The sequence below is a fragment of the Rhineura floridana genome, chromosome 5 (assembly GCF_030035675.1).
Source record: "Rhineura floridana isolate rRhiFlo1 chromosome 5, rRhiFlo1.hap2, whole genome shotgun sequence".
Classification (NCBI taxonomy): Eukaryota; Metazoa; Chordata; class Lepidosauria; order Squamata; family Rhineuridae; genus Rhineura; species Rhineura floridana.
In genome coordinates this window covers 141704842-141729422 of record NC_084484.1, presented here as the reverse complement: position 1 = coordinate 141729422, position 24581 = coordinate 141704842, and the positions used below count along the sequence as shown (strand labels likewise).

The window sequence follows — 24581 nt, the reverse complement described above, 5'->3', positions numbered from 1 at the left end:
CCTCAGAGATCAATGAGATCAACATCCACAAGAAAGAAATAATGATCAAATGGTTGGTTATTAGATGAATCAGCGCAAGGAAAAAATTTCAAGGGAACAAGATAATATCAGACAAAAAGGCTATGTGTGTGTCATCTGCAACATATTGGGGTTAGCGGACACATATAAATTTATTTGGTTAAAAGTTATTCTAATTAATATTGTTTGGGTTTACAATATATTCACAAGAGGCAATAAGCCTCAGAAATTCGACCAACTAACACAGGGCTGTCTCAGACAATACCTGTAAGCAGGGAAAATTTTCTCTGTCTTTAGTTAGGTACGGGGGTTGAATGTTGGGGGGGGGGAGTTACACGTTACCTGGGATTTACAGAGCCGTCGCTTAAATTTTTGTCAATATAAATGGTTTTATATAGAAATAATAGGGAGAGATTGGAGTCATGATAGAGAGCATTGGAATATACAGGTAATCAAAATAGATCAATTAAGTATAACATATGGCTGAAATTAAAGTGTTAACATTAAATGTGAGGGGCATGGGAGATGTCATCAAAAGACGAAGGGTTTCAGATTACATTAAGACTCAGAAACCTTCAATTATATTTTTACAAGAAATATACAAGCCAAAACCCAACTGTCATCTTCTTCCACATAACTATTTTGGTAAACAATTTTTAGCAGTAGGAAGCAATAATTCAAGGGGAGTGGGAATCATTTTTGCTAAATCAATAGATTTCCAGGTTCAAAAACAACAAATAGATTCAGAAGGTAGATACATCTTTATTTCAGGACTATTACAAAATTGTAATTTTACACTTGTATCTATTCTCCTAATACTAATCAATTTAATTTTTTATCCAGAATACTAAAAAAACTTGAGAAGTTTGTCTCAGGAGAACTCCTTATTGGTGGAGACTTAAATATGACTTGTGACCCCAAGTTAGACAGAATACCAGCATCATCCTTAAAAAAACAATCTCCCATGCATTATCTGTTACAAAAACATGGGTTAGTAGATGCATGGCGTCATATAAACACTGGAATCAAAGATTATATCATTCACCCAGATTCAAAACTTTATCCAGGTTAGATTACATTCTGGTCTCTCAAAATTTAATAACAAACATTACTAGGGCGGATATATATCCCAGACTGGTTTCAGATCATGCTGCAGTTGGAGCATGTTTAAACACTCTTTCACATACTCCATATACTCCAATATGGAGATTTGACTCATTTCTTCTTACAGATTCTTATCGATTACCAAAACACTACAGGAAAATTTGAAAGAATATTTTGATATTAATAATATACCTGAAATTACGGCTAACATTATATGGGATGCTATGAAAGCAACAATGAGAGGTCACTGTATAAATGAAATGGCCAAAAAGAAACGTAATATTGAACCTATTAAAACTTAGCTAGTATTAGAAGTGAAAAAACTAGAATCTCAACACAAACAAAATAACTCTGAAACCACACTAAATTAATTGCAAAAGAAAAAACAAGAAATAGAAGCTATAGACTCTGCAAAATAGCTAAACCCATCTGGTACATGAAACAAAAATATTATGAATGGGGAAATAAAAATTCTAAATTACTAGCTCATGCCCTAAAATCACGGCATACAGCTACTAAAATCATGGCAATATCACATCAAGAAAAAACAACATATGATACTAAAGAAATCAATAAATGCTTTATGGATTTTTATAAGGAATTATATAATAATATACCTACCAAAACAGAAAAAATTCAAGAGTATCTTTTTGATTTTTCTCCCCCCACCCTCTCAAATGCTCAGGAAAAATCCTTAAATCAAGACATAACAATAGAGGAAGTATCTGCTGCAATTACAAGACTCAAACACAATAAAGCACCCCGGCCAGATGGATTTAATAGCACATTCTATAATTTATTTATTTATTTATTTTATTACATTTTTAGACCACCCTATAGCAATAAGCTCCCAGGGCGGTGTACAGCATAATAAAACAGGTTAAAATACAAGTGGATGTAAATATAATACACAATAAAACATAATTAAAAATTTTCAATTTTAAATTCAAATTTTTAAATTTTTAAAATGCCTGGGCGAAGAGGTAGGTCTTTACCTGGCGCCGAAAAGATAACAAAGAAGGCGCCAGGCGTATCTCATCAGGGAGGGCGTTCCATAGTTCGGGGGCCACCACTGAGAAGGCCCTAGCTCTAGTTATCGTTCTCCGTGCCTCCCTATGCGTTGGGACACGGAGAAGGGCCTTCGACGTCGAGCACAGCGACCGGGTAGGTACATAGCGGGAGAGGCGTTCCGCCAGGTATTGCGGTCCGATGCCGTTAAGGGCTTTATAGGTAAGAACCAACCCTTTGAATCTGGCCCGGAAACATATTGGTAGCCAGTGCAGCTGGGCCAGGACAGGTGTTATATGATCAAATTTTTTTGTCCCAGTAAGAACTCTGGCCGCAGCATTCTGCACCAGCTGAAGTTAAAAGAAAGTTTAAAAGAAAGAAAGAAAGTTTTTAAAGAAATACTAATCCCACATTTAACCCAATTATTTAATTACATCTGGACAGGAGGAAACATTCCAGACACTTGGAAGACTTCCTTTTTTTTTTTTTTTTTTTACAATAATTTTTATTCAAATTTTCATAAAACATACAAAACAAAATCATAAAACATTCAAAGACAAAAAACAAAACAAAACAAAAATGATTAAACAAAAAAATAAAATGTTGACTTCCCATTTGTCGCAGATCAAATCAGTTATAGGTCTACAATATATAACAATCCTGTCTCTTAAATTATATTATAAAATCACTTTCCTCCAGTAGTTATCTTAATTAATCATCAAATCTCATAAACATTACTTTATTCTTTCCACAAAAAGTCAAAGAGAGGTTTCAATTCTTTAAGAAATATATCTATCAATTTTTCTCCAAATAAACATGTCGATTAATCCATCTCGTTAATAATAATAATAATCTTATTGTCATAACCATAATCCAAATAAACATATCGATTAATCCATCTCATCAAAATCTGTTAGGTCCAATAATTTCAATAGCCATTATTCCATTATCCCTATTAATTCCATCTTCCATCTTCAATAGTCCTGTTAAGTCCAGTAATTTCAGTGTCCAATCTTCCATTATCAGTATTCCATAATAATCTTGCTGTCATAGCCATAGTCATATAATAAGAGTCTGATGGGAATTTCCTCTATCCCAAATATTTTCTTGCCATCAATTCTGAATAAGTTGCTGAAATATTGTTGTAAAGTCATATCTCTGTTCTTCTTTTTTACAAAATGCACTGGCTCATCTCTTGAGAGTTTTTCCATTGTCACATGGCTGCTGTTAATTCCATAGATTTTCTCTATATCAAGCTCCATCACGTCATTCCAGTCCAGAAGATTATCCAAGCCATTGATAACTTTATCTCTAATATCTTCATTAATTTCTTCAGAGATAACGTTAAATTCCAAACAGTAGATTTTATTTCTAATATCCATAAACTCCAGATCTTTTTCCAATTCCACATTTGTTCCAATCTCCAGGGCTTGTATCTTCCCTTTATTTTTTCTTTTCTCATCTCTGATCTCATTCTCCTCTCTCACAGGATCCCCTATTTCTTTAAGCTCCTGCGTCATTTTGCTCAGTTCAATTTTCAGCTCCTTACTGCCCTGTCGCAGGGTTTGTTTCGTTATCTCAATCTCATCCATTATTTTCTGAAACATAATTACTTCCAGATTCTCAGCCACTTTCTTGATTGCCATTTTTTAAAACCACGAAAACAAAGCAAAACAAAAATAAAGAAGAACCACTTCTTATTTCAGCAACAATTGGGTTAATATTCCAGGCTTGATGACATCACAGTATAAACAGAGCAGCCTGCCTTATCTCTCTATGTTCAAGAATACAAAACAAATTTAGTTCCCAGCATCAAAACAGTTAGCGGCGTCGTGAAGAAGCAGATTCGTCAAAATAAAATAGACCAAAAAGAGAATAGTCCCAGACAATATAATGTTCCTCGGAATAGAAATCCCTCTTCTGTGTATATCTTTAGAATGCACTTCCAGGACAGCTTTTTGCAATAGAAACAGAGATAAGCTGTTAATTTCGTGAATAACAGAGAAGAGTTATAGCTCACCCAGAAGCTCTTTAAAGCTGATTAAATTGACAAATCTCTTTTTGCTGCAACAATTTAAACCAAGTAAAAAAAATAATAGAAAGAAGGGTGCTTGCCTGTTAGTCTGTTTTCTCTTTGAAGAAAAGATAAACGTATCGCATTAAACAGATAGAGCTTGTTCGGAAGTCCATCCGGCATTGCTGGCTGGACCTTTTCTCATAAATTAATGAAATCCAGTCCTCCCAACAAAAACAGGCTTTTGAGGTTGATCTCTACGTTTCTCCCTGCCCGGGAGAAATTTCATCAGTCAAAATAAAAATGTTCTGACTGATTTATATCTGAATAAGCTTCTTCTGAGGAGGGAGCCCGTCTCAAAAGCAGGCACAAGTGAAGTCACCCTTCCCGGAAGTCACACTTGGAAGACTTCCTGTATAATTGTCATTCCCAAACCAAATAAAGACAAATTGAAAGTAGAATTGTATCGACCAATAAATCTTCTCAACCAGGATCAAAAACTATTCACATCCATAATTGCAAATAGACTTAATTTGATGATAGCTGATTTGGTTCACATAGATCAAACAGGATTCATTACAGGTAGACACATCTCAGATCCCATCAGAAGACTACTCAACATCATATTTCATGCTAAATATAAAAAATCGCTAGGTTTATCATTAGATATCTACAAGGCCTTCGATTGTCTGAATTGGATAACTTGGATTCAAACTCTATACAATACAAAGGGGCACAAAACAAGGATGTCCTTTATCCCAACTATTATTTGCCCTTTCCTTAGAACCGCTAGCCATGAAACTACGCTCACATGTTCAAATAAAAGGTTATCATACTAATATAAATGAGGAAGAACATTTACTAAATTTATATGCAGATGATATGACACTAATGCTGGGGAATCCATCACAATCAGCCCAATTACTTAAACTAATGCTAGAAACATTTTCAGAAATATCTGGACTTAAGGTTAACTTTAACAAATCTTTCATAATGTTTATGCATGTTGGTCCACAGGACCAATTGATGATTAGCAAAACGTTAGGAGTTAACATATGTAATTCTGCTTTTAAATATTTGGGGATTTTAATCCCTAAAAATATCTCAAAATTATTTCATATTAATTATCGCCCTCTAATAAAGAAAATGAAGATAGATTTAAATAAATGGAAAAAAAATAATTTCACCACATTAGGTCGGATAGCGGCCATACAAATGACAATAATACCCAGATTCCTTTATTTGTTTCAGGTGCTTCCCCTGCTTATTACTCATAACACTATTCGTAAATGGCAGAATATAATAAATAACTTCATATTTCAAGACAAAAGACCAAGACCAGCACTAACCTCTTTTTATACTCAGACAAATTCAGGGGGATGGGGACTTCCAAATTTATATTTATATTACATAACATTTCAAATACGTCAACTTAGTTTCATGATAATGAGATCAAAAAAGACTTGGATTAGACTGGAGAAATCTATGTTATCTAATAGTAAGCTATGGAATTTACCTTCCTACCAATTCATCATACCTGGCTTAAAAATATTAATAACCCGTTCACAAAATCTACATTCACTATTTGGAAACATTGGCAAATGAAATTATTCCCGATATATTCCCCTTTGACTCCTCTGCAAACCTATCCGAATGCAGGAGATGATTTTCTGAAAAAATATATGGAAATAGGGGAAATTAAAAAATACTTCAGACTCAGAGATTTCTTTCCACAAGGCAAACCAATCACTATCCAACAACTGAAAATAGATATTCCTTCATGGAATTTAGACTGGCTACATACACACCAATTGAATTCTATACTAAAAGACCCTCAAATTAAAACATATGTTACTAAAGATATTACACAACTTGAAAAGTTTTGTTGGAAAATGGTTGTAATGGAAAAGGATTGATATCTAAAATGTATAAAATGTTACTGGAAAATGACATGGGAAATCTTACAAGATTAAAAAATCAATGGGAAAGAGATCTGGGTTATCAATTGGAGATATCTGATTGGTCCTCAATATTTGTATCTAAATACAATAAAACTGTTTCAGCCATGCACAAAGAGACTACTTTGAAAACGTTGCATAGATGGTACTCCACACCAACTCTCACATATTTCTTCTTCAATATCCCCCCTATGTTGGAGGGGTTGTAACCAAAAAGGAAACATACTTTCATCTTTGGTGGACTTGCTCAAAGATCAATGGATTTTGGATTTCAATTCAAGATGAACTCAACAAAATTACGAAAGAAACAATACATTTAACACCGGAATTATTCTTATTATCTTTATTCAAAGGTGAAAATAATACACTAAAATCAAAACATCTAATTTCCAAATTATTATTATCAGCAAGAATGACGATATTACAACATTGGAAGCATCTAGATGAATTGAACTTGCAGATCTGGTACAGCAAAATCTGGACAATGGCAATACTGGACAAAATCACACTACACCTTCGATTTATGAGAGGTGCTGCTAAACCAGAAACAATATGGTGGAGATTTATAGACTTCACTTCACAACAAGATCTACACAAACAACTTTCCCCATCAGCAAAAGCTATTTGGTTTTCATGAGCAATTAATTAGTTCCTTATAATTTTATATCTCTTAATTATGATTATGTTATACTAAATATTCAAGCTTCAAAATACTCACCTGTATATTAATACATACCTTTTTATTTCTACAGCTTTGCATACACTAAATATCATAAGTAATGGCTCTAGGGAGAGAGGAGGGGATTAGGGTTACTTTTATATTGTTATATTATTTATGTTAAATTTTTGTATAATAACAAAAGATCAATAAAAAGAATTTTTTTAAAAAAATAATCTAAATAATAAATATACCCTAAATGTGAGAACAGCTTGGAAGTTTCATTCAGTGATATTTAAAATTCTTTTTGAAACAGTGAAAGTTTTTAGTTTAATTATAGCATGTCCTTATTTATTTGAATAGTTTAGATCAGTGGTTCCCAACCTTTATGAGTACGGGACCCCCTGTATAAACTCAAAAAAATCCGTAACCCCCCCCTTCTCCCAGGGAGGCAGACTGGCTGCCAGGAAGTAAGGGGGAAAGCAGCCTTTCCTTGCAGTCTTGCTTCTTTTTGTTTCACAAAAAGCCTTCTCCTCTCGTTCTGAGTATGGGTGTCAGCAGCAGTGGCAATGCGAGGAGACGGGAGTCAGTGATAGTAATCCCCTCTTCTTCCTGGTATCTCCACCCTCAGCCTCCTTTGGCATCTGCCATGTATTTTATAGGCAGATGCCTGCCCTTGGTGTGCCTGAAAGATGCTCTGGTGCTTCAGCAAAAGTCCTCCCCTCTCATTTGAAGCAAGGGGGAGGTGTCATCTGCAGCCACAGTGGGAAGCAGACAGTGTCCAGGGAGTGAAGACTTTAAAATAATAATAATAATTCATTTTTTTTTACTGTTCATGGCCCCTCTGGATTTCGTCACGGCCCCCAGGTTGGGAATCACTGGTTTAGATGAAAACATGAAAATTCATCTCTTTAAGTATTGCTATTTACATAGGATTACATGATATGATGGGGCAATTTATACTTAGATGTAAAAGACCAGAATTAGGCTAAAGATGAATGAATGTGCTTGAAAATTGTGTTCATGTAGGTTGATTAAATCACACAGATGCAGTCTTTTTCATAAATATCATGTCCTGAAACACACTGGTTTTCTAACATTTCTGTGTATTTGATTTGGGCTTCTCTTTGGACATTACTCTTTGCAGAGGAGAATTACACCACTGGAATTCTTTTTTGGGTTGTGAGGGTATGAGGGATGAATAATGAGGACTCTTGAGTAGGATAAACAGTTTCTTGAGATCTCATTCATAGACAAGAGCTTCAACTGATGAGTAAGCATAAACAAATAAGCATTCATGGCTCCAATTAGTTTAAAGCATAAAATATCAACACTGATTAGGGAACAGCAGGAGTTTTAAATAGATCTTGGATTTTAGCAGTCTCCTCCAAAGTTTTCTCAAATGCTATTTCTGGTTGGCTTTTTGACTTTTTGTTTTATCTTGCGGCATTAACTTGTATGGCAGCTTTACAAAAGTGATTTAGTCTAGCCTTTACTGACTTAGACTGCAATCTAATACATGTCTGCTCAGAAATAAGCTCCACTGGGTTCAATGGGACTTACTCCAAGGTAAGTGTGTACTGGATTGCAGCCTTAAATACCATAAATAATCATTCTGAAACCAAACCTTACTGAAGGAAGAAAACACATTATATATCAATATATTATACATCCTTGATTAATGGTACATCAGCATTTGATGGCTGATAGAGACTGTTCCTGGAAACCCAGAAATCATGGTGGAGATACTGTTTTTAACTGTTTAAGAATGCTTTTGAAAATGTTTTTATTATTAATGTGTTTGCTGCCCTGGTTTCCTTTGGGAGGAAGGGTGGGCTATAAATTGAGATGATGATGATGCATGTTTTACGCTGACAAATAGCACAATCCTATACAAGTCTGTTCAGAAATCTTACCCCCAGGATAGTGGGTATAGGATGCTTTAGTGTCAAATGATCTGTTTCCGGCTTATCATAGAATCATAGAATAGTAGAGTTGGAAGGAGCCTATAAGGCCATCAAGTCCAACCCCCTGCTCAATGCTTAATCAGTCAGGGTGCTGATTGGTCTCCCATCTATTATTTGGGCTTTAGATATTCACATTAGTACCTTCACATATGAATGATGCTCAAATTGTTTGTTTCTCAAGATGTAATGATTTTAAACCTTCATCTCTTGCATCTTTGAAAAGATTGAAATCAGCATGATTATTAGTCTTGGTAGGTGCATCTGAACAGAAGAAGAACATTGTCTCCTTTCTCTTTCCTACTTGTTGTTATTCATCAGCACTTATCCTTATGTTGTTTTCCTATAAGACAATGAGAAGCCCATGAAAGTGATTGAGGACGAAGACCTGGTGGACCAACGCCTCATCAATGAGCTGAGGAGAGAATATGGAATGACATACAATGATTTCTTCATGGTGCTGACAGACACTGATATGAGGGCCAAGGTAGGAAGAAGTATAGCAGCAAAGGTATTAGAATAAGAAACTATAATGTATGTAAGAATGGAATGAATAACAAGAGATGAATAAGTGAGGATGGTTCAGGACAGAGTGGAGCAAAAAATTGTGCCAGCATTTGAAGAAGCAAAAAGAGTTGCAGAGTATTGCAGAGTGCATGTATTATGAGCAGGTGTGCATAAAAATGTGCATGTTAGTGAAAATAACATACCAATATGCATATTAGGGAAATTGCTTGTACAAAATGTGTAGATTAATGAAAACTGCATACAAAACCATGTATATTAGGAGAAATTGGCACTAAAATGCTGATGAATTTTCATTCAAAATATATTTTACAAATTGCTGTAGAAATGTTAATTACTGATTTTAAGATTGGAAAAATGAGAAACTGAAAGAAACCAAACTTGCCAAATTCATCTATACCTACACAGCATTCACATCATACCACAGAATGATCCTACAAAGTAGTTGAAGGCATTCATTATATCATCTTCAGCAACTCGACCATGGCTTTATTTATTTGTGATATTTATATCCCACCTTTATTTCATCTTAATACTCCAAATGGCAAAAATAGAATTTCTTGTGGTCATCCAGGCAGTGACCAGATCCAGGCACTGACCAGACCCAGACCTGCTTAGTTCAGCTAAGGTTGCTGCATCATATGCTTTCAAATCATGCTTGAGATCAGTCAGTATTACTCTATCAGTATGCATAAGGCGATAATATAACTGGATTGCCCATTAACTTACAATGGGAATGCAGATGCCAAGAGATTTGTTTGCAATTTAACCCTTTCTCTCAACACTTCCTTTTATAGCAATACTATGAAGTGCCCATAGCAATGAAGTCTGTGTTTGATTTGATTGACACCTTCCACTCACGTCTCAAAGATATGGAAAAGCAAAAACGTGAAGGCATTGTCTGCAAAGATGACAAGAAGCAGTCCTTGGAAAACTTTTTGTCCAGGTACATCGAGGCTTAAATTATGCCTGAGCTCTTATAAACTTTGTTTTAGTAATGTAAATTGATTTAAAATTAAGCACTTGTTGAATATGTATTTTCCATTGGCTGATTATTCTGGTTGCAATTGTCTTCTCAGTAGTTCATTCCTAAACAGAGGGTTCAGACCCAATCCCAAATGTGTGCAGGTGGGCTGTAGAATACTCAGTAGTACAGGAGATATCCTGCATATATACTCAGGGGACCTATTATCTTTATTATTACTTTGGGTGGTCCAGAGTTGAGCCCTGATAAAAACGGGCTTGAATTATACCATCTTCCATGATATTACAATGATAAAGCTACACTTACTGCTGCCCTGAATTACTATGGATTAAAAAAAGGAAGACTGAACATTTTAATTTGTGATATTGGGAGATATTTTTAAAAGGCCGAAAATTAGCAGCAGGGCTAGTTCACATATGGTCATACTCATCATTTGATGACCACCTGCATGTGTGAAAGAGCCAGTATGTGTTCACCATAAGCAGCTTTCATATTGCCTATTATCTCAGTTATAATATTGTTAGTGGAGGCAGTTCAGACATTCAGCTTCAACATACTGAGGCCTTCTTTATACAAACTGCAGATGAGAGGGGGTAAAACCAGTGGTGCTTGTGTAACCCCTATGGGTTATATTGGTTTGGTCCAGCGGGTGGAGAAACCTTATGGAAGGATTGTATTAAGGAGTTGAGTACAAACCGTGAGGAAGCTGAAGATAAAAGGAGCTGTTAATGCCAGGGAGTAAGGACTAGGCCCTTGTCACCTTGAATTAGGGCTTTGAAGTTTGCAATTTGGAAATTTCCGAATTTTCTCTACTGGACTTTCTGCAAGCAACTTCTTCATTTATGTCTTGCTGAACGCATTGGACTTCGGAGATTATTATGTTAAGAAGATATATGATATATTCTGTTGGCATACATGGTGTTATGTTCCTTTCAGTTATTGTTTAAATATATATATATATAAAACAAACATTGTAATTGTGTTTGCAGTATTCGTTTCAACGAGCCCCATAGGACCCAAGAAAGAGGTACACTTGAATATTGCAGTAGAGTTCCCCTTTGGCACAGAATGCACAAATAACAGGAAGAGATAAAAACATGAGGAAAATGGAGCCTCGTTCCCTCACCAGCCAAGACACTGGTGGGTTGAATGCCCTCTAGCAACCTCATGGATTCACATTGGATTTGACTGCCCCTCAAGCTGCCCAGTTATCTCAGTTTGATTTGGAAAGAGCTGCTGCTGTGTTCTAATGGGGTTTGTGATATGAGAAGTCAGAGATATATTGTTATATTCCCCTTTCTAATATCTAAGCCATGACTGAGACAGATGCCCAACCTAGGAGTCTGTTTTTCTGCAAATGGGGAAACAGCAGAATATTGTTTGCATTTAGATATCTAATAATGAATATTATTTATAAATGTTTGTTCTCTCACGGAGTGTTTCATCAAGCACAGAAATACATTTACAAGAATATTTATACATGGAAATCTCAAAATATAACTTTTATTATCTCCCCTCCCTCCCCCCCCCAGCAAAATGGGCATTCATGGATTGTACGTAATTAAGAGAGATATCTCATCTCTATGAACATTGGCAGTACTAATTTGTTTCATATAATTACCTCCCCCTTTGAATGAAACAGCAGGAAGCTTAATCATTTCTCAGCCATTGCTCCTCTGGGAAAAGCATTCAAAATAATGATGCTGATTGTTTTTGATTTGTATGTCAAAGCAAACAACGGGTGAGAACCTTCCAGGCTCACAGAGAGAAAGGCCCCTCATTTGTCTCCATTTAGAGGGACCACATGAATGCTCCAGACCTAAACACACTTGCTTGAGAGTTGTTGTTGTTGTTATGTGCCTTCAAGTTGATTACGGCTTATGGCGACTCTATGAATCAGTGACTTCCAACAGCATCTGTCGTGAACCACCCTGTTCAGATCTTGTAAGTTCAGGTCTGTGGCTTCCTTTATGGAATCAATCCATCTCTTGTTTGGCCTTCCTCTTTCTCTAATCCGTTCTGTTTTTTCCAGCATTATTGTCTTTTCTAGTGAATCAGGTCTTCTCATGATGTGTCCAAAGTATGATAACCTCAGTTTCATCATTTTAACTTCTAGTGACAGTTCTGGTTTAATTTGCTCTGACACCCAACTATTTGTCTTTTTTGCAGTCAATGGTATCCGCAAAGCTCTCCACCAGTACCACACTTCAAATGAGTTCATTTTTCTCTTATCCGTTTTTTTCACTGTCCAGCTTTCACATCCATACATAGAGATCGGGAATACCATGGTCTGAATGATCCTGACTTTAATATTCAATGATACATCTTTGCATTTGAAGACCTTTTCTAGTTCTCTCATAGCTGCCCTCCCCAGTCCTAGCCTTCTTCTGATTTCTTGACTATTGTCTCCATTTTGGTTAATGACTGTTCCAAGGTGTTGAAGGTATTGATAATCCTTGACAAATTCAATGTCCTCATTGTCAATTGTAAAGTTACATAAATCTTCTGTTGTCATTACTTTAGTTTTCTTGACGTTCAGCTGTAGTCCTGCTTTTGTGCTTTCCTCTTCAACTTTCATCAGCATTCGTTTCAAATCATTACTGGTTTCTGCTAGTAGTACGGTATTGTGTGCATATCTTAAATTACTGATATTTCTCCCTCCAGTTTTCACACCTCCTTCATCTTGGACCAATCCTGCTTTCCATATGATATGTTCTGCATATAGATTAAACAAATAGAGTGATAAAATGCACCCTTGTCTCACACCCTTTCCGACTGGGAACCAATCAGTTTCTCCATATTCTGTCCTTACAGTAGCCTCTTGTCCACAGTATAGGCTGGCCATCAGGACAATCAGCTGCTGTGGCACCCCCATTTCTTTTAAAGCATTCCATAGTTTTCATGATCTACACAGTCAAAGGCTTTGCTGTAGTCTATGATGCACAGGGTGATTTTCTTCTGAAATTCCTTGGTCCGTTCCATTATCCAAGGTATGTTTGCAATATGATCTCTGGTGCCTCTTCTCTTTCTAAATCCAGCTTGGACGTCTGGCATTTCTCGCTCCATATAGGGTAAGAGCCTTTGTTAGAGAATCTTGAGCATTACTTTCCTTGCATGGGATATTAAGGCAATAGTTCGAATTACTGCATTCCCTGGGATCCCCTTTCTTGGGAATTGGGATGTATATCAAACGCTTCCAGTTTGTGGGCCATTGTTTAGTTTTCCATATTTCTTGACAAATGTTTGTTAAAATTTGAATAGATTCAGTCTCAGTAGCTTGTAGCAACTCTATTGGTATGCCATCTGTTCCTGGTGATTTGTTTCTTCCAAGTATTTTAAGAGCAGCGTTCACCTCACATTGTAAAATTTCTGGTTCTTCATCATACGGTTCCTCTGTGAATGAATCTGTCATCCTGGTATCTCTTTTATATAGTTCTTCAGTGTATTGCTTCCATCTTCCTTTTATTTCATCTTGGTCAGTCAGTGTGTTCCCCTGTTGATTATTCAACATCCCTACTCTTGGTTTAAATTTCCCTTTCATTTCTCAATTATTTTGGAATAGGGTTGTTGTTCTTCCCTTTTTTGTTGTCCTCTTCTATTTCTATACAATAACTATTGTAATAGTTCTCCTTGTCCCTACATACTAGTTGCTGTATTGTTGCATTTAGGGTTTTGACAGTTTTCTTATACTCCAAAGTGAGTTTTTCAAGGGACTAAAGGGGTATGGATACAGAGACAATAGTGGTCAGTGGGGTAGAGCCACCCTCCTGACACTGCAGCTTTCCTGGATAGGGCTAGCTAGAGCAGCAGAAGGCATTGGCAGGATGGTGCAGATACATTAGCAGGAATGCTAGATTGGCTCTCCTGGTGCTCCTGCACGGCCCTGACCTTGTTGCTGCCCTATCTAGGCAGCCTGCAGTGACACTGGTATTGGGAGGGCAGCTCTGCCCCACTGCATTGGATGCTACTACAAACAAGTGAAATGACAGGTCTTCAAGGGTAGCTTATCAACCTATAAGTCTGCGTCTGTGTTGGAATTGCTTTTAATATGTTTTTAAAAAAACCTTTTTTCCCCTAAACAATATGTTTTTTAACCCTTTTTACTTAAGATGTTTTTAAAGCTTTTTTAAAGAATGTTTTTAAAGTTGTTTTGTTTTAATGTATTTTAAGGTCTGGTTTTATGATGTTTTAAAGTGTTTTTACTGCTTTTGTTTGCCGCCCTGGGCTCCTGCTGGGAGAAAGGGCGGGATATAAATTAAATAATAAATAAATAAAATAAATATAACAAAACTACCTTAGCCAAACTTTTTCACAGGCTTTGGCACACACACAGTACTACAATGTTCCATCTCACACATTTCTTTAAGCCACAGTTAAGCTTAACTATGGTTCAGTGGTGGCTGATGGCTCCATGTCGGTGGAGCAGTAGAATCTGCTTCAGAGCTGGCTCCTTGAAAGTTTGGACTAAAACCTAGAGCAGATTCCACTGCCCCACTGACATGGAGCCACCAGCGTCCATGCTGTGGTTTAAAGGTGAACGTGTAGTGTGCTTGCATAAGGAGAAAATCATGATAGCTTCATCCCTCCCCACTCCTGCTCCTTAGACTTATGTCTGAAACCAGCCTCCCCAAACAAACCATGAACTGTAACTAAAGTTTGTTCTTGACTTACCTCTCACCGTTTTTTGTAGGAGTGGGGGACAGGAGAGAAACCATGAGTCTGGGTTCAGACATAATGCTAAGCCAAATCATGGCTTACTTCCTGGTAGTGTGGCAGCAGTGGGAGTGGGGAGGACCAAATTCCCCATGATTTTCTCCCCATGCACTAGCACGCTGCATGTTCACTTTTAAACCATAGTTAAACTTAACTATAGTTAGAAGTGACATGTGACCAAGGCCGTATCTGCAGCTCAGTAGTCTCATGACATGCTCATTAAGCTATACTGACTGGCAACTACATACCACATACTTAGAGAATAATTTTTCTTTGCCCATTCTTTTTTCTTTCCAGATTCCGATGGAGACGGAGGCTGCTAGTGATATCTGCTCCTAATGATGAAGACTGGGCATATTCCCAGCAGCTTGCAGCCCTCACAGGGCAAGCCTGCAATTTTGGTTAGTCTCTATTCCCCTGCTTTCTAATAAGCTGCCCTTGCTTTTGTTTGTTAAGTCCTTTGCATTAGCATGAGGATTTTCAAGCACACAGGTCAGATTTAGCCAATAACTACCCATAACCCTATATATTTATTATATCTATTATTAAAGCAATCCTGTTAATTGAATGGAATGTGTACTAAAGGGGCAGTCTGAGAGCCCCTTCAGCCATGTCTGGATGTGTAGACTTCCAAAAATGGCTTATGTGCATTCCATGCAACGTCTGTAACAATGCAAGTTTCCTTGAACATGTATCCATCTGTTCATTTAGGGACTGTCTGTGCCAGCAACAATGTGCACTGATGGTGTGGAGAGATTGCCTATATGATCAAGCAGAAGACTAAAAGGCTTGCAGACATTATGTCCCCCATATGGAGCTGCACCATGCAGAACTGGTTTCTGGCAACCTCCATATGCTTTAAAAACCACTAACAAACAGTATCTTCAATCTGTATTCTAAGATGGCGATTTAGGCAAATATTCTATGCAGAATTCCTAAAGAAATTCCATATAACCTTCTCCACTGTATACTTATAGAATTTTATGTGTGTGTGCATGAACTTTTGAACATGTATCTTTAGCATTACAGTAACATTTGCTTTTCTCTAAACAGAAAAAGCTTTCATCACTCAGTGTTTGACTGCCTTCTTGTTTTAACAGGCCTGCGTCATATAACCATCCTCAAGCTGTTAGGCCTGGGAGAAGAGATTGGTGGAGTGCTGGAATTGTATCCAATCAATGGTAAGAAATTATTTCCAGTTTTTAACTGCCAGCCATAGAAGACATCTCTGTGTATGTCTCTTCAAACTATATTCCTGCATGATGTAACAATCTTTTTTAAAAGTAGAATGAATATAATAATTGCAAGTTTATTTTCAGAAGTAGTTATCAAACTGGTCTTGAGCTGTGGTTACAGGGAAGGCCATAAAAGATGAATAGTAGCCACACATAAAGCAACAATACAGTCATATCCTGTGTAAAACAGTGAAGCTGGCAGTATCCTCAGTAACCACATTCGAGAAATTGTTCTGTGGAATTCTTGGGGAAAGACCATAGCTCAGTGGTAGATCATCTGCTTTACATGTAGAAGGTCCTAGGTTCAAGCCCTGGCATCTTCAGGGTAGGAAAAACTCCTGTCTGAAACCCTGGAGAGCTGCTGCCAGTCAGTGTAGACAATACTGAACAACATGGACCAATGGTATGACTTGGTATAATTGGCTACTGTGGAACTTCCTTCCCATGGTCCTAGTTTGATTATTGTGGTCAACATAAGTACGGAAAACATGCCCTAGAGCAATGGTTCCCAAACTTTTTTTCCCCCATGGACCACATTTGCTGATGGTCTTCATGGAGCACTTAATGATTTTTCTGCCTGTTGTAGTAATTGTAATTTACTGTGCTAGATGCTATATGATTTATAATTGCGTTTTATTGCTTCTTTTATTGTATTTTATTGAATTACAATTTGCATTCCACAGAACTCAGACTGTAATACAATAAAAGAGATCAAGGAAGCAATAAAATAATTAAAAATCAACATGAATATTTAATGTGGATATGCTGCACACTACCTAAATGAAGCTTGCAGACCAGGAACCCCTGCCCTAGAGCTCCTCTTCAAACTTAATTTAGTAGGTTCTTTTTAAAGTTCTTTCCTTTCTCCCAAACCTCTTCCTTATCCAACATTATTAAGTTTATTAAATATGCTTGGGAGTTTCCTGAAGCCAGAAGAACAAAAAACAAACAGTCTTCATCAACCATCCTTCCTGAATATATATATTTTAATATGTTTTTAAGTATCCATCTATCCATCCATCCATCCATCCATCCATCCATCCATCCATCCATCCATCCATCCATCCCACCCTTCCTCCCAGTAGGAACCCAGGGCGGCAAACAAAAGCACTAAAAACACTTCAAAACGTCATAAAAACAGACTTTAAAATATATTAAAACAAAACATCCTTAAAAACGTATTGAAATGAAACATATCTAAAAACATATTTAAAAAAGCTTTCAAAACATCTTTTTTTAAAAACAAAGCTTTAAAAACATATTAAAAAGCAGTTCCAACACAGATGCAGACTGGGATAAGGTCTTTACTTAAAAGGCTCGTTGAAAGAGAAGGCTTTTCAGTAGGCACCGAAAAGATAACAGAGATGGCACCTGTCAAATATATAAGGAGAGGGAATTGCAAAGGGTAGGTGCCATTACACTTAAGGTCCATTTCCTATGTTGTGCAGAATGGACCTCCTTATAAGATGGTATCTGCAGGAGGCCCTCACCTGCAAAGTGCAGTGATCAACTGGGTATATAAGGGATAAGACAGTCTTTCAGGTATCCTGGTTCCAAGCTGTATAGGGCTTTGTACACCAAAACTAGAACCTTGAATCTAGACCGGTAGCTAATAGGTAGCCAGTGCAATTTTTTCAGCAGCAGGATGACATGCTGGTGATACCTTGCCCCAGTGAGGAGTTTTGCCACCACACCTTGCACCAGCTGCAGCTTCTGGACCAACCTCAAGGGCAGCCCCACATAGAGCACATTACAGTAATCCAGCCTGGAGGTTACCAGTGCGTGGACAACAGTGTTCAGGCTATCCCAGCCCAGAAACGGCCGCAGCTGTCTTACCAGCCGAAGCTGGTAAAAGGCACTCCTAGCCACGGAGGTCACCTGGGCCTCTAGTGACAAAGATGGATCCAGGAGCAACCCCAGACTACGGACCTGCTGTTTCAGAGGGAGTACGACTCCATCCAAAGCAGGCAACCAGCCAATTATCCAAACTCGGGAACCACCAACCCACAGTGCCTCCGTCTTGCTAGGATTCAGACTCAGTTTATTGGCCTTCATCCAGCCCACCACCAAGTCCAGGCAGCGGTCCAGGGCTTGCACAGCCTCTCCCGATTCAGATGTTACAGAGAAATAGAGCTGGGTATCGTCAGCATAGTGCTGACATCTCACCCCAAATCTCCTGATGGTTTCATACAGATGTTAAACAGTACGGGGGACAAGATGGTACCCTGCAGCACCCCACAGCACAACTGCCAAGGGGCCAAAAGACAATCACCCAATGCTATTCTCTGTAAACGACCCTGAATATAGGATTGGAACCATTGTTAAACAGTGCCTCTGATACGCATCTCACCAAGTCGGCACAGAAGGATACCATGATAAATGGTATCAAAAGCTGCTGACAGATCCAGTAAGAATAACAGGGTCACACTCCCCCTGTCCTTCTCCCAATAAAGGTCATCCATCAGGGCGACCAAGGCTGATTCAGTCTCATAACCAGGCCTGAGCCCAAACTAGAATGGGACAAGATAATCGGTTTCATCCAAGAGTACTTGAAATTGCTGTGCCACAACCCTCTCAATCACCTTACCTAAGAAGGGGGTATTTGCAACCAGGCAGTAGTTGTCACAAACCAGTGGGTGCAGGGTGGGCTTTTTCAGGAGTGGTTGGACCGCTGCCTCTTTCAGGGTGGCTGGAACCAGTCCCTCCTGCAATGATGCATTGACCACACCCTGGATCCACTTGGTCAAACCCCCTTGGCAAGCTTTAATAAGCCAAAAATGTCAAGGGTCAAGAGGACACATTGCTGGCTGTATCATCACAAGCACCTTGTCCACATCATCAGGGTGCATCAACTGAAACTGATTGCAAAAAGTTGCAGCAAACGTTACACTGGACACTTCACTGGGGACTACAGCAGATATAGATGGGGCACCAAGATTGCTACCAAGGTGAGCAGCTTTACCCTCAAAGTGTCTTGCAAACAATTCACAGTGAGCCTCTGAAGGGTCTAAAACTCCATTTCCTAAAGTCAACAGACCCCTAACAATATGAAAACGCTCCACTAGACATCTACTTGAGGATGCAATGGTGGCAGAAAAGTGGGCCTTCTTACCCATCCTCACTGCTGCACAGTAGGCAGTTATGTTTTACTCGTGCCCGATCAGCCTCACAGCACGCCTTTTGCCATTTGCTCTCTAGCCATCATCCAGCCTGTTTCATTGCCCTTAGCTTACTGGTGTACCAAGGTGCAAACCAGGCTCCACAATACCAGAGAGGGCGCTCGGGGGCAACCGTGTCAAGAGCCTGACACGCCTTGCTGTTCCACAGCATGACAAGGACTTCAACAGGGTCACCTGCTGTATCTACTGAGAATGCCCAGGGCATTCAGGAATCCTGTGGATTCCATTAGTCACTGGGGGCGGACCATCTTAATCTGTCCACCCACCCCAACAGGGGGGGATCGGAGCCGTAAGTCTAAATATCAACTAATGTAGGGGACCTAGGGCCATACGTCCCACCTCTGCTCCAACATGCCTATCCTGCTCAATCCTTGACCTTTCCATGCTGAGCAGAAGAGATCTGGACTTCTACCTGCAATCACTTTAATGAATCCTAATCCATGCAGAATACATGTAGAAATTTTGAATACTGTGTACACTTCTGGTTGCTTCACCTCAAAAAGGATTTGTAGAGTTGGAAAAGTTTCAGAAAAGGACAAGCAAAATGATCAGGGAGATGACAAGATAAAAGTGTATAAAAGTATGCAATGTATGGAGAAAGTGGAAAGAGAACAGTTTTTCTCCCTTTCTCATAACACTGGAATTCATGGACATTCAATGAAGCTGAATGTTGGAAATTCAGGACAGACAAAAGAAAGTACTTCTTCACACAGCACATAGGTAAACTATGGAATTCACTCCCACAAGAGGCAGTGATGGCCTCCAACTTGGATGTCTTTAAAAGTGGATTAGACAAATTCATGGAGGATGAGGCTATCAAAGACTACTAGCCATGATGGCTGTGCTCTGCCTCCATAGCCAGTATGCTTCTGAATACCTGTTGCTGGAAACTACAGGAGGAGAGAGCGCTTTTGCACTCAGGTCCAGTCTGTGGGCTTCCCACAGGCATCTGGGGGCTACTGGCCTGATCCTGCAGGCTTTTATGATGTTCTTAATGTGTGTGGAAGCCTCAATGTGATTGTGTGCCAGTGGGGTCAGCATGCACAGGGATGCTGAGGTAGGGGCTTCATTCCCTCTACATGGATTGAGATTTCCTGTTCAAGCAAAACATGTGAACCACCTTATGCCTCTGGAGGCATAATTTTTTTTAAAAAGTTTCCAGCTGGATTAACAGAGAAGGCAATATATAACAACAGGGAAAAAATAGACAGCATAAAAAAAGATACTTCCAAGTCTTTCTCCCAATAATTCAAAATAATCAGAAAATAATCTAGAGTAGTACATGTTGTGAAAAAGAGGAAATGAGATCCCACAAATTTTATCCGTTGGAAATACTCAGTTAGGTAAACATGAGTAATCCAACTGAACTAGAAAAGCTCAATGGCATTCTCTTTTAATCTAAAAACATTTTTCTTTTTTAAACCTGCATCCCAAAAATATCCAAGAATAGAAATGCACCCTTGTTTGATTCCAAAGGCTATTGGAAAGGCAAAGCATTTGAGAACTGGGGAGAATCATTCCCAGTGGATTCACTTTTGGTTCACATGGTGAAGTTAATGTGGCAGGCAAACTTACCACTAGAATAACTAATTCCCAACAAAAGGCATCTTGCTTTTCATTGCTATGGGCAGGAAATGATGCTTAGCTGCCCAGATTCCTCTTAAGTGCCATCATGCCTCCATCCATTTCTTATAGTGTGGTGCGTGCTTGAATATATTGTGATTTTAAGAATGACTGGCTTGTGTGCAATTAACTGCTGATGTTATCCCCAATTCTCACCTTCTCCTAGGGAGTTCCAGTGTGGATAGAGAAGATCTCCCTGCTCATTTGGTGAAAGACATCCGCAATTATTTCCAGATCAGCCCTGAATATTTCTCTATGCTTCTGGTTGGAAAAGATGGGAATGTTAAATCCTGGTATCCTTCCCCCATGTGGTCCATGGTGATTGTGTATGATTTGATTGACTCTATGCAGCTTCGACGACAGGAGATGGCCATTCAGCAGTCACTTGGCATGCGATGCCCAGAAGATGAATATGCAGGTTATGGATACCACGGTTATCATCAAGGGTATCAGGAAGGTTACCAAGATGATTACCGCCACCATGAAAGTTACCACCATGGATACCCCTATTGACACTAGGAATTTAACCTTTGTCTGCACCCTGCTTGCATCTTAATAGCCATTCAAACCACAAGTGGCCAGATGTGGAAATCATTTTATGGTTGCCTGACCAGGTTGCTTTCTTCCTGTATTCAGTCAAGGGACTACATAAGTATTGGACTTTGGCCTTCCCTATAACACGCATGCCCATGAAATGAAATAGGTCAAACCAGTATCACTGATGCGTTATGGAATAAAGACTCCTTTATATTTTGGAGCCCTTCTAATTTGACAGTATTAGCTAGTGCTATGTATGTATAGAAACACCCCACACCAATGATGGACATTGTATTGTAGGCAGGATATAAACTGTAAAATAGTCATTAACACTCACATAGCTCCCCCACCACCACCCCTGCATCTCAAGAGGAAAAATATTTATTAGAAAATATTGTGAATTTTTGCTGAAGAGAAATCATATTACATACTGCTGAAAAGAGATCCTTTTAGAAAAATTAATGTTAAAGGATTTTTTTTAAAAAAAATGCTTTGACTAGAACTATTTCTTCCATAACATGACAGCTCCATAATTTAATGGTTTCATCTACTATGGAAAACTGAGATTGCTAAAGGTTTGAAATAATACAGTGGAAGTTTCTTTGTGCAAGGAATATTGCTGCTTTTGCTGTAGCTCTCCTCTTGCAAGTGTTTTTCTCCCTCTGAAGGTGGGAGACATTCAGCTCAGGGAAGGTCCTGCTTGTGAGAGTATGTAGGTGAGCGTAACAACACTATCAAAGAAGGACACCCCCTAGTCATCTTCCTGCCTTGATATGGAAAGGTAGGGTTTTCTCAGAGAGCTCTTTATGGAAACTGAGAAGTGCATCCTGGAAACCAGAACAAAGAAAGGGAAATGAGCAGCAGATTACAAAATAACAAAAGGGATCTAAGACTTATTCAACTCTATTACAAGGCCTGCTTTGGAACAGCATTCCTATAGATTGGCATCTTGAAGGAGTTTATCCTGACAGCTAATGTGTCAGTTCATCACATATTTTAATTTGGAGCCCTCGCTAGAGAAAGACCCCTGGACCTTCTAGAACAGTAGGTTTGGGAAGGGACCATAGGTCAGCAGCAGAGCACATGCTTTGCATGCATAAAGTCCCACATTCAGTCTGTAGCATCACCATTTAAAAGGCACCAATTCATCAGGTGATGTGAAAGGCCTCTGCTGGAGATCCTGGGGAGCTGCTGTCAATCAGGGTACAGGGTTAGTTAGACAAATAGTCAGACCTCTTCTAAGGCCTAGGGAGAGGGCTTCCTATAACTTGTGGATACAAGCTTACCAGTCATTCTGTCAGCTTTACCATGTAAAGCAACTCAATCCCTCCTTGTGTACAGGAAGTGTCACGCTCCAGGGGGTGCACTTAGGCAAGAGACTCAGTCCCAGGAGGTATAAGTCTCTTACCAAAACAGTCACCAAAGACAGCAGGGTTGAAGTTGCAGGATACTCCAAGGAAGGCAAGGTCAAGAATGGAGACTCAGTCTAGGTCCAAAACATGATTCAGAGGCAAAGTGAGGCAAAAGTCCAATATCAATGTCATAGGGAGTTGAGGAATGTACAATGCAGCAAGGAGAAAGAACCAGAATCATGAGCAAGGATACAAGCAGCCAGAGACCTGTGTTATTTCCAGCAAGAGGAAAGCTCAAGAGGGAAACATTCTGGCCTCCCAGACCACACCCTAAGCACAACTGCTGGTAACAAAGGAGTTTCAGGGATTGCTTACTCACAAGCCACACAACTGCTCTGGGTCCATAGTTGCACGGTATGCTCTTCAGCCTGGACCTGGACTCTGTGGCACTGGTGTTTGCAAAGACCAAGGGGTGACTACATTTCTTCCTCTGACAGCCCCAAGGGCTCTTCAGCAGATCTCCCACCAGGGCCCCCCTCAAGGGAATCCTCAACACTAATTCCAGGAGATCCTGCCTGCTCCTTAAGCTCTTCAAGGGTGTTAGGTTTGAACATAATATGAAACCCTAGTTTAAAAGTTTTTTAAAAAACTTAAAACAAGCCATGGTTCTTAAGCCAACAACAAACCACTGGCTTCACATCATGGTTTGTTTCTAGAAAACTAACCAGAGTTAATCTACTGTGCAGGATTCAGTCGTTCAGACAATCCACACTTTGGCCAAACAAACCATAGCTTAGTGCTATGTGCAAACTAGGCCAATATCTATTATAAATTGCCATAGGAGAGTGCAAAACACATTATTTGCAGCAGAAAAGTAAGGGTCTTCATTTTTCACTCATTTTCATGTACAATCCACCAGTGTGGAGACAATATCTGCTTTGGAAGTCTAACTATTCCTGTTTAATGTTAATCTGCAGGCTATGTTAGGCGGATTTATATGTGCAAACTTTTTATGGGAGGAAATTTTCTGGGAATGTTTAAGTAAAAGTCTCTCTGCTTTTTGCTTCCTTAACAGAAATATAATCTGAAACGAATCGTCTCACAAATCCTTCCTGGAAACATCAAGCTAGCAAGGACAGCTGTAATTTTGGTCAAAGTGAGGAGACCAAAGCAATAACATATATATTGCATCCAGTGGAAGGCATTAAAAGTATATTGTACTACAGTACTCCTAGTTCTAACGCTTTGGGTGTTGTTTCTTGTTGGTACTAGGTGTTTCCTTTGCAAAACAAGCTGTCCCCTATTAATGAAAATAAGCATCTGGAATCTTTACTTGCACGTATTTTTTTTAAAATCCACACAAGTACAACAAAGCAGAGTTCTCTCCAAGGGCAGAAAGTTACACTGGCAAAGACATGCTTTCTTAACGTCCCTGCACTTAATATGACTGGAGGAGCAGGGGAACATCTGAAGGGGAGAGAGTGGCAGGCAGGAGTATACTTAATCTTCCCTACCCCTCACAAAATCCCTCCCACATAGTTTCTCCCTGCAGCTTGGCTTCTTCTAGTCTTGGTAAAAAAAGTAGTTGCCCGCCACATATAATACAACAGCCATGCAGGCATTTGCAAGGGAGATTTGGGCACCAGAAAGGTTTGAGCATCATCCTCTCACTTGCCAATTTTCTCTGCCCCATATTCACATGGTGAGG

The 24581-nt window shown here is 38.9% G+C and overlaps 1 protein-coding gene across 1 annotated transcript in view; it reads left to right on the top strand.

Annotated features, from left to right (window-relative positions):
- The window catches only part of CCDC80 (coiled-coil domain containing 80), a 46980-nt gene extending 22786 nt beyond the window's left edge, over window positions 1–24194 (top strand). Inside the window, exons 4-8 of the mRNA XM_061628302.1 lie at window positions 9075–9211; window positions 10047–10195; window positions 15245–15348; window positions 16048–16128; window positions 21151–24194. Of these exons, the coding sequence (XP_061484286.1) occupies window positions 9075–9211; window positions 10047–10195; window positions 15245–15348; window positions 16048–16128; window positions 21151–21497 (818 nt within the window). The 3' untranslated portion in view covers window positions 21498–24194. The remainder of the gene's footprint in view (window positions 1–9074; window positions 9212–10046; window positions 10196–15244; window positions 15349–16047; window positions 16129–21150) is intronic.
- Window positions 24195–24581: the final 387 nt, after the last annotated feature.